The sequence below is a fragment of the Dioscorea cayenensis genome, chromosome 2 (genome assembly GCF_009730915.1).
Source record: "Dioscorea cayenensis subsp. rotundata cultivar TDr96_F1 chromosome 2, TDr96_F1_v2_PseudoChromosome.rev07_lg8_w22 25.fasta, whole genome shotgun sequence".
Lineage (NCBI taxonomy): Eukaryota > Viridiplantae > Streptophyta > Magnoliopsida > Dioscoreales > Dioscoreaceae > Dioscorea > Dioscorea cayenensis.
This window is the reverse complement of record NC_052472.1, coordinates 19,573,444-19,584,730: the sequence shown is the minus strand read 5'-3', so window position 1 is coordinate 19,584,730 and position 11,287 is coordinate 19,573,444. Positions and strand designations below refer to the sequence as shown.

The 11,287-nt window shown below is 36.1% G+C and overlaps 1 protein-coding gene across 1 annotated transcript; it reads left to right on the top strand.

Annotated features, from left to right (window-relative positions):
• Positions 1-250: 250 nt before the first annotated feature.
• LOC120276784 (AT-rich interactive domain-containing protein 2-like) lies at positions 251-6,907 on the top strand. Its single transcript, XM_039283485.1, is given in 3 exon segments — positions 251-1,231; positions 1,233-1,551; positions 5,475-6,907. Coding segments are annotated over 3 exon segments (1,833 nt in total). The 5' UTR covers positions 251-614; the 3' UTR covers positions 6,372-6,907.
• The last annotated feature ends 4,380 nt before the right edge of the window (positions 6,908-11,287 follow it).

Sequence of the window (11,287 nt, the reverse complement as noted above, 5' to 3'; positions counted from 1 at the left end):
CGAACCCATCACATGAATCGACTTAGAATGGTTTTGATAATTTTCCGAAATCCTCAATTACCTTCATCCACACACCCTGATCTAAAAACAAGTGAGTTGAAAATACCGAAAATTCAAAAAATTATTATTTTTACTTTAATAATGACTCATCAACTTCAATAATAAAATAACCATATTATTAAATTATAAAAAAAATACACTCATTAATACATACACCCATCTATAAAATCATCATCTCCCCCCTTCTCTATAATTCCTCTCACATGTACCACCACCATCCCAAAAACAACAAACAAACACAAAGATTAGGGTTTGTGGCCTCACCTTCCACTCATCCCATCCCATCCCTAAAGCAAACCCAATTTTTTTTTTTTCCACCCGTGCCCATCACCCCAAAATCCCAAATCTCAAATCCCAATCTTTTCCAGGGACTAAAAAGCAAAAAATTCCAGAAAAAAATGGTGTCCTTCTCTTCTCATCTTCCTTATTTTTTTCACCTCTTTCAACCCCTCTAAATTTTTAAAATCACAAATACCCCCCTGGTTCCTCGGATGCGCGACGTCTCCGCGCGGGGCCGCGCGCTGCCTCGGCGCTGAGCTCCCCCGGCCGCCGCCATGGCCGGCCGGACCCTACCGTCGCTCCGGCAACCTATCCTCGTCGTTATCGGTAAGCTCCAAACCCTTGGTTTCTGCTCCGATCTCAACCCTAGCCATGTCGACCCATCCCATCTCGACCTTGGCCTTCTCTTCGATCGGATCCTCTCCATCTTTTTGGGAGAGATCCACTCCGTTCATGGGATCCGACCCTTGCCGGTCATGCTCGGCGACGGCCGCACGGTGGAGCTCTTCGCGCTCTACAGTGCTGTCACCGCGAAGGGTGGGTATGGCTCCGTGACAGCTCGCCGGTGTTGGGGCGCCGTCGCGGAGGAGATTGGGATGGAATCCTCAGTCGCGTCGTCACTGAGATTGGTTTATGCTAAGTATTTGGATGCGATGGGGAGGTGGTTAACGAAAGTCTTGAATGAGAGCTCTGCCAGAGAACAGAAAGAGCTGATGATAGGGTTGGAGAAGGAGGTTAATGGTTTGTTCCTTGAGGTTTCTGATGAGAAGAGTAAGAAGAAGGAGTGTGAATCCACGCCGGGCTCTGGTTCAAAGAGGGACCAGTTCTTGACGCCAGTGAGAGGGTCTGGCCGGAAATTGGAGTTTGAGGATTCTCTGAGGAAAAAAGGATGATGATGATGATGATGATAAGGATAAGGATACTAAGGATGATGTAAATGCAGTGGTGTCGGCGAAGAAGGAGGCTAAAACGGCAACTGGAAGGTCGTCCTCTCTGAAGAGGAAGAGGGAGAGGGAGGACATGGAAGGCATGTTGAATTGGGTGAGAAGTTTAGCTAAGAAACCCCATAAGATATCCAATGGAAGGACACTTTCTACTGGTGGTAAAAGCAATGCATTTTCTCTTGGTGAGTTCTTCAACCAGGCACTTCATGTCAGGCAATTGATGTTTCTCAAGATTCCTCAGAATGCTTTGAGTGCTAGCCACTTGCAGGTATTTTTTTGATTTCTCCCTTTTTTTTGCCTTGAAGAGCTTATTGTTTTGGATAATTGGTGCATATTTTTAATAAAATGGTGTAGAAGAAACATCCCAAACAATGGCTTTAACTATCTTCCTGTCACTTTATACTTAATCTCTATTGTTTTAGTCTAGTCAACCTGAAATCTTGATATTCAAATGTGTCTCAATAATAATAATTTTGCAGTTATCAACATGCACTTAGGGCTAGAATTTAACTTGTAAAGCACATGCACTTAGGTATTTCACTGTTAATTAGTCATGCAAGTTGACACAACCAATTCACAGATTAGAACAATCGTTGATATTAGCTTACTCAATTTTTTTGGACAAAACACTAACAATAGGAATTTTGAGAACTCAGGGTAGAAATAGATCTAGGTTAAGATCTCGGAGGAGATTGGGATGGTGCCCTCCATTACATTGTCACTGCAATTGGTTTATGGTAAGTATTTGGATGCGTGTGAGAGGTGATTGATGAAAATCCTGCATTAGAGCTCAGTCAGAGTGTGGAAAAAGTTGATGGTAGGGTTGGAGAAGTAGGTCAGTGGTTTGTTCCTTGAGGTTTCTGATGAGATGAATAAGAAGTGTTTCGATTTCTCCTCTCTTTTATTGATGATGTTTTCAACTTGGATATTTAGTACACATTTTTTATGGTACAGTGCGGGGAATGATGCCAAACAATGACCTTAGCTATCTTTGTAAATTTCTGTACTTGATCTCTCTTTATATTTAGTCTATTAAGCCTAAAATCTTGATATTCAAATGTTGTCTTTGCATTTGTCAATTAGTATCATCTTATATATAAAGCATACACACTTTAGGTATTTCGCTGTAAATTACTCATGCAAGCTGACGTGACAATTCACAGAATAGAAATAGGATAAGATTTGGATAACCTCTCATTGTCAACGAATGTTACTGACAAGAATCACCCATTGAAGGGTAAGCGACAAATGGTGTGATTTTTATTCAATATAGTTAGTTTTTTGTGATCATAACACATGGTGCGTGTGTTTAGGTGTTTGTTTGCACACAGTTGTTGAATTGCGTATCGTTCTTTTAATTTTTATGTAGCGTAACGTAGCGTTATCTTTTATCTTAAGATACGTATATATATATATATATATATATATATATATATATATTACATATAATATATGTAATTTTACATTTTCATCTAACTAAATTAAACATCATTAAATAATTATTCTATCATAGATAATCCTGTCAATTAATCATAATAAAAATAAATAAATTCTAAAATAATAAAAATAATATAAAAGTTTGAAAAATATCATAAAAACATAAATTATAGATAAGTATAATAGACTAGAAAACAAATATTTAAAATTTACGCATCTTACCCTATCCAAATTTGATTTTAATAAATATATTTAAATTGCAGTCTATTTGAATTTAAAAATTACTATTGAAATTAATTAGTAGCTTATCATAAATGTGGAACGGTCTCTCAACCTTGGGTGAAGTTAGGGGACCCATGACTCTTTGAAATTTTAAGCATTAAAGTATTGATGCTACCTACGATACGTGATATTTCGATATATACACACACGATACATTCGATAATTTAAATTATAGAAAACGAATCATGCGACACGTATCCTGTATCTCATGCTATTGACAATTATGTTTGCGAGTAACAGATTTTTGTAATATGTGAATGTTGATTTATACCTTTTGTGCTTGATTTGATGGATAGAAAGATACGAAGAACATGGGACAAGTCTTGTAAAGTGACGAAGAGAGAACACCTAGAGAAAGGGCTCATGCCATTATTTTGATGGGATGAGTTTCTTCCCAACTACGGGGATGAATTTCATCCTTGTCTGACTATATCCTTTCTTTCACACCTATATTCGCCCATATCTTTCTATCCTTCCTAAATAGACCTCCAAAATTGCTAATCCAATTAAGAATTTCAAGTCCTAGACAAAAGGAGAGATTTATGCCTTGCAAGAAAACATATACTTATCCTGAATAATTCAAGACATAATCTAATAACAACTTAAAAAATAAACATAATAACAACATAATAGGTAAATCATCCAATTAATAATTTGATATTGAACCCAACACATACGTTTCAAATACCACTCGAAGAAATGGAGTAAATGATTAATTGAGTTAGAAGTACAATTCAAATTTAACCTAAAAGCATCACCGTATAGTATGAGACCTAGACTTGTATATTAATTCTTATTTTAATTAATGTGGGACAATCAGTTACTTTGCTATGTGATGGTTTATTTTTGGTTGGTCACATGCAAAGAAATCAATTAGACAAGCACTAATGTCATGCTAGATGTAAATCAAACACTTATTACCTGGGACTTGGGTGAAATTAGACACAAATCCTTAAGCTTATAGGTTATGTTATCTTGATTGTATCTTAGGAAAATTTATGGGATATGGGATATTAGGTGATAACATTTGTAACATTGTTCCCATGTGATCCTACTTTATCTTCTTGGAAATGTAATGCTCTGTTAGATTCGAGGTGGTAACTTATCACTTTTCAAATCCAACTCTCCATCTTGATTTTTCTTGTTTTAGTCTTAATCTTTTATGTTATTTTTGTGGGAGGGTCAATTCTGCCCTTATTTCTTACACAAAGACTACTTGACAGTATCAAAGTCAAGAACTGTGTTGGATGCTATGCTAGATGAGTTCAATCCAACCAAAATTTTTAGTAATCTAGTGTCAAGACCCATTTGGATATATAGGAATGGGTTTGTTTATGTTTATTCGACGTGGTTATCCTGTACTTATGCTAAAGTATTATACATCAGATAAAGATATCTTTGTTCTTAAAATTTTCTTTTTGTTGTGTAAGTGAAAGAATATCCTTTAACATAGATTACAATGCATAAAACTGAAGTAGTTTTCTAAAAATAATCATTTTCATTGTAACCAATTTTTAGTCACTTGACTCACTCATGTATGAAGTTATTTACAAAAAAGTTACATGCTTTTGATCTTATGATAATTTTGTATATTGCGAATTTGTATACAAGGGCATTTAAGAAGAAACATACCATAGTCCTTTTTGTGTTTTGCTTTCATGACCGGAATAAGCTTATCCATGTGGAAGGTGGTATTAGCTTATTCAAAATTAAAATTACTTTACTTTTGGATAAGCAATCGTAAGGAGTTCGGTACTAGTATGTAAATATTATAGAGAACCAACGACCAAGTGGTTTGTTGGTAACCAGGTCTCCATTAAAATCCTTCAAAAGTGGTGAGAGCTCGAATCACGGGTAAAAGCATATAGTGGTTGTGTGCGAGCGCCCACGTGCGCATGGACCATACCCCCACTTGTTCCGCTGATACTTGTGCACAGTCCTGCCTTTCTTAACTGGCTAGTCGCTCATCTTGGTCAAAAATAGAGAACCATTTGCTGTGTGCCCACATGTTTTTTTGCCCTGGGTGTTATTGAAGCTACCACTTGTCTTTAATGAACTCTCTCTCTCTCTTCCTCTCCATCTATGCCCTGCCTAAGCCTCACTGATCTGGTTTTTAGACATCAGGTTCGGTTCTAATGTAGCTGTTGATGGTACCCTTTTGCATTTTTACCTGTTTGAGATTCGGGTCATTTTTTTAAATCATTAAATGCATGCATCAATTCTTTATGGTTAACATCTGTGACTATTATTAATATTTTTTTATTTCTTTATGATTTTGTAATTATTGTGTTTCGTAGACACACAATTGAATGAAAATTTAATCTTGAACACAAGTCTCATTTGCAAGATAATGAAGATTCTAAACCCATTTTGTGCATCATTACTTTGTTGGATAAGGTTTTGGTAACAATGTAAGGTATTACGAATAGAGTCAAACTCCTGACAAGCATCATTAACCATTTGGCTTTGCAGAAAGGGGAGAAGGTTCACCCATCCATTTACGAAGATCATACTGATGCTAATCCCCAGAGTAATGAGCAAAAAAGATGTAGCCAGCGGTTGCGCTCCCTTGAGAAGCATCATAATTCTGGTTCTTATTCTGAACCATGTGTAGTTCATGATGATGATAAGGAGAAAGTTTCGGTGGCTTCTGAACAGAGAAATTCTAGTGTATCATCTGATGGCCCTGAGCTGTTTTCTACAGATCCAGGACTGTCAGTCCCTATAGGTTCATCCTCTCAAGCTTCATTGCCACATTTGTCTGAAAGATCTCCTTCAACTGCTAGTGATGCTGATGAACTGAAATGGTTGGGCACAAGAATTTGGCCTCCTGAAAAGAAAGAGAAAAGACAGTCATACCAAAAATGCCCAATTGGAAAAGGAAGAGAAGAAACCTGTCATTGTGACTGTCCAGGTTCTGTAATGTGTGTCAGATTTCATGTGGCAGAGAAAAGGCTCAAAATGAAGCGTGAGCTTGGTGCAGCTTTCCATGCTTGGAGATTTAATCAAATGGGGGAGGAAGTTTCCCTAACATGGACTGAAGAAGACGAGAGGCAATTTAAATCTATAGCCAGATTTGATCCATCACTGCCAGACAAGTGTTTTTGGGATCAGCTTTACTCGAGTTTTCCTTTTAAGAAAAGGCACGATCTGGTGAGCTATTATTTTAATGTATTCATTCTAAGGCGCAGGAGTTACCAGAACCGAATGACACCAAATGATATTGACAGTGATGATGATGAGGAAGAGTTTGGTTTCCTAAGTAAATTCTTAGGCCAAGAATTAGTTAAGGCTGTGGAACCCAAGTCGACTTTCTGTGCCCTGAATACACAATGTATGGATCTGGATGGCTCTTCAGATGCAACTTGAATTCAAGGATGTTTGTGTGGATTTGGTACCTTATTTTGATATAGTGGGAACATTTTGACAGAAGGTGATTTTGACATTTACTTTGGTAACTATAATGATGAAGCAAACTTTGACAAGGTATACTTTTGCAGTATGGGCCTAAGATTGTTCATGAGTCAGGAGGATTTTTGCAGATATGCTGGGCATTATGGTGATATTTCCATCAAGGGTATGTTCAATCAATTGAATAGAGTGGGTATGTGGTTTAATCACTGAAACTGGGAGGTTATTGGTGGAGTGTGCTTCCACCCTACAGTCATGTTTCAAACTTGTGGACTATTCTTGGCGGTTGTTCTCTGAGGGTTCATTACAGGTACTGAATTTGAATATTTTCTTTTGATATGTTTTTGTTTTGTTACATAGCCTTGCTAAACTATAACAGCTGCTATTTTGCTTAATATCATTCATGCTTTAGCAGCATATGGTTCATGGCCATTTAGAAGGGGAAAATGGGAAAACAAAAAGGTGTAGTGAAAAGGAAGGGTTATTCTCGTAAACTTTTGGCAGTTTTTGCATTTATTGTATAGTTTTTCCATGTTTTTCCTGCATCTCTTACACTCACTTTTTGTGCTTGCTTTCTTTTGAATTGCCTATGCTAATGTTGTGTGAGCAACATTTGCTCTTTTCTGGTATTCTTCAAAGGAAATTTCTTTCCTAGATGCCAATGTGAAAATTAGTTTTCCTTTCTTTGTTTCAATTGGAAATTTAATTCTTATTATTACTGATAAGTTTAGCGTAGCTGGTGTAGAAATAGGAACAATTGATATTTTTTCGGCTATGTTTGGTAGCCCATTTGCCTACGAAGTATAATGAAATGCTACTCTAGGGAAGTGGAGAAAGTTTTTAATCCTTTTGGGTAATAAATGGAAGTAGAAGGGTAGGAAGTTGCGTTTTAATAGCCTTACCTACTTTGACTCAGTAGACTAGAGAATAGCAGTTAAACAGGTTAAAGTTGAGTTTCCAATGTTCTCTTAAATGAACGAAGAAAGGACCTATTTTATCATCTCAAAGTCTCATAATGGTTATCAAACCTTTAAAAAAGTCAACTATCCTTTTGGACCATGAAAATTTAATTTTTAAAATATTAACTAATTTTTTATGAGACACTTCTATCGCCTCATGTTTGGTCGATCTTGTCTGAGCTTGCAAGGTGGGGTGAGCTCAAGACTAAGGAGGCTTCTGAGGTCGGGTTGAACCTGTTCTTTGGTGAGCTTTTCCAACCTAGGCGAGCTCATTGGGGCCCTAGGGTACCCTGTTGGGGTACTAGTTTGAGACAAGCCCACCCAGGCCCTGTAGGCTCATTGGGGGAGTGAATTTAGGGATAAACGGGCTTTTGAGGTGAGCTCACTGGCCCTTGTGAGCTCATCAAGGAAGCAAGCTCATGGCCAAGCAGGTTCTTAAGGTTAAGGTAAGGCTAGGCGAGTTCTCCTTGACTCTAGGAGCCTCTATGCCCGACATGGGTAGGCGCGTTGGGGAAGCGAGCTTGGGACCAAGCAGGCTTCTAGAGTTGGAACTCGGTCGCCCCAACAAGATTGTCTAGCCTGCGTAAGCCCTAGCGTGCTCACCAAGGCCAGGGGATTAGGGCGAGTTAGCTGGACCACTGCGAGCTCACCTAGCTTAGACTAGCCCTAGCCTCTAGTGAGCTTACTGGGGCTCGGCCAAGCTTGGTGAGCTCACCTAGGTAGGGCAGGAATGATGATAAGGGGAAAGGAAAAAAAAACATTAAGGATAAAGTAGTAAATGTGGAAAATTAGGGATGAGGAGGATATTTTGTTTTAACAATAGGGACTTATTGGGTATGAAAAACTTATGTAAAGACCTAAAAGGATGTTTGAAACTTTGTAAGGAGCTTAAGGCCCTCCCCTAAACAAATATTGAAATGGCCTTTTGGGTTAGAGCATGGTTTTATTTAATGCCTTTTCTTTTATTGCCCATGTAAGCACTTCTTGGTTCTTGTTAGTATGGTTAGATGCACTTTTGGAAGAAAGCCGAAGTAAAAGAAAGTTTTTGGTGCTTTTCAATTTGAAAACACTTTTGGGATGGAAATAGTACACGAGTCAAATTATTTCGATCAAAACACACTCTTCAAAACCATATTGTTAGCCCTATGTCCTTGTATATAAACATAAACTATGACTTTTTTGCCTAGGTTTTTCCTTTGTTTTTTTTTTTTTACTTATGGCTACTTGGTTTGAAGTAAGTAGGGGTAATGTAACTATTTTTACGTGTAAGTGGCTATTTGGTTTGATGTAATAGTTCCACTTACACGTAAGTGGATGTAAAACAAATCACAATTTACTAATTTTGCTGCAAGTTGAAATGTTGTAAAGTGGCATCGACTCACCAGGGTTATCTTGCCACTAAGGCTATCTCATATTTAATTATAAAAATATATAAGTGTAAAAACTTTTATATTTTTTAATAATTAAATATTTTTATAATTGAAAATATTTGAAAAATATTTAACAAAGTAAGTGGTTTTCAAATTTAATTGTAAAAATATTTTTAAGCCATAAAATTAAAGAAATATTAAATATTTTTAAATTTAGTAAATATTTTATTAAATTAATTAATTGCTTTTACCTAAATTAATTTTTATGAAGAATATTAAATACTTAGTGCTAATAATCGATAATGCCGGTAATTTCACAACCCCATTTGCATAGTTATTATAGGCCTCAACTTAGATTAAACCAAACAATAAAAAAAAAGTAAATATAGCATTTTCAATTATAGAAAACCAAACAACATTGATGTAATTTGAATTACAGCGTTTTTATTTACATTGTAATTTGACTTACACTTTGATTTTACTTATTACTAACTAGTCTCTTAGTGACCATGCCAAAGATTCTTAACTTCAATTATTTTGACCTAAATACCCTTGACAAAAACACAATAATATCTTTTGTCTCTATATATAAATTGAAAATTGTAACTTTTTTAATGAATCTAAGCTTTCCTCATCATCTTCACTTGGCTAGCTATATTTTTCCTAGAGTCACCATTAAGCAAAACCTATAAAAATCCAAATAGGAAAACAATATTGGACAAAAATAATCACACAAAAATTAATCTCACAAACACATGGGAATTATGTGATTTGGAAATTATTTACTCCACCCAACATAATCGAAGGTCTGTTTTATACTCGCAAATTTGAAGTACAAGACAACACATTTCTTTGTTACTCATTTGATTTGCAAATAGGGTAGGAGGATAACACAAAAGGGCCATTAGCTACAACATGACTTTATAAATTTTTTGTACCTCCAAAATCCTAGTGCAAAAGTTTTATTAAGGTGTATTAAAAAATAAAATAGCCCCTTGCGAAAATAAAAAATTACAATGTCTCACATAGGAGATTAGGTTTCTGAGGCTTACGAAAATTCTTCTTTTCAATTGGAACATGTGAGGTGATTACCAGAGCGGACTGCTGCCTTGATCGTAATCGACACTTTGTTTAGGACAGTGGAAAGGGTGGCACACTGATTTTGTAATTTTTTGTCCAATATTTGTGTGAATTGGGGAATAGCACAAAATATTTTGTGTTGTCCATTAATTATCAAACATAACATAGCACAAGCGCTTGTACAACTCAACCACTTGTGCTATGCTATATTGCTTGTGGGTTCTCATTTGCAAATAAAATAGACCCTGAGATTTTATTATTTTTTGCAAAGAATAGCTTCACATACATTCACACCTCACACACTCTCGTATATGTCTTTATCTCATAGAAAAAATTTCAAACACATATATAAGAACCTAGCCATCTTAGTTAAAAAAAGAAAACCTCATAGTCCTACTTACAACTGAGTTTCAGTTGGTTATTAATATCCTAAACCTAATAGAATGCTAAATATCAATGACACAATTTCTATTCCAAGTTTTACTCCTACTTGGAGTATAACTTCAGCTGAGCTGGTTCCAAATCAGTCCCACTTCTATTAAATTCCCACTTTGATTCTGATTTTCATTTCTCATCCTCATATAGTTAGCTTGAATCTTGACTGTAGCTTAATATATCTTTCACTCCGGATGTAGGACAATTGAGCAATAGCTCAACTTGTTATTGTCTACTGCCGTTTGTAGACATCCATATTTTATTATCTTTAATCGAATCATGAATGACATCAACGTGCTATTTTCACCTAATACTTAGCATGTATCTAATTTATGGGTTTCTTGCCTTAACACCAATTTCACCCACCAAACCTCAAAGAAAAACCACTTTCTCACTTCTTTGGTTCACATCCAGCTAATTGGATAATTTCTTGGATGAGGCACAATACCCAGTGTAGATCTCTTATTTTTGCCATAATCATTTAGTACTTTTCATGGGGTTTAACATTACTTCTCCTCCTATTCCATTACTGGATTAGAAGTTCATCATTCTTTACCATGTATATCCACTTGTTGTAAAAAGCTTTTTTCAAGTAGGCAATATTACCAATTCCCAAGGTTGACTCTGCTCATGTGAATTTAATTCTTCTTTCATAGCAAGCTTCCACTTAAAAGTGAAATTCATCCTACTTAGCCTCTTGAAGACAATTTGTTTCTCTAGAATCAGTATACAAGACATGATTAAGAGGAAGACAAAGTCTTTTCACTGGCTTTCTCTCCTGAGTTCTCCTTCTAAGAAGATGAGTAGGAGATACCTCATGTCAGTATTTTAAATCTCCAGTGTCTTCTAGTGTTTTAGGTTCAGCTTCACATTCCTTTAAAGTTTCGGGCATTATTTTAGCATGAGATTATGGGTTCTATTATTTGATGCTAGACTCTCTAAGTTGGCTTCCCAAACGAGTTGTTGTTAATCTAATCACCATGAAATGTGATTTTGTACTTCTCAAAGGAAAAGCAATGGTTGTTATTCA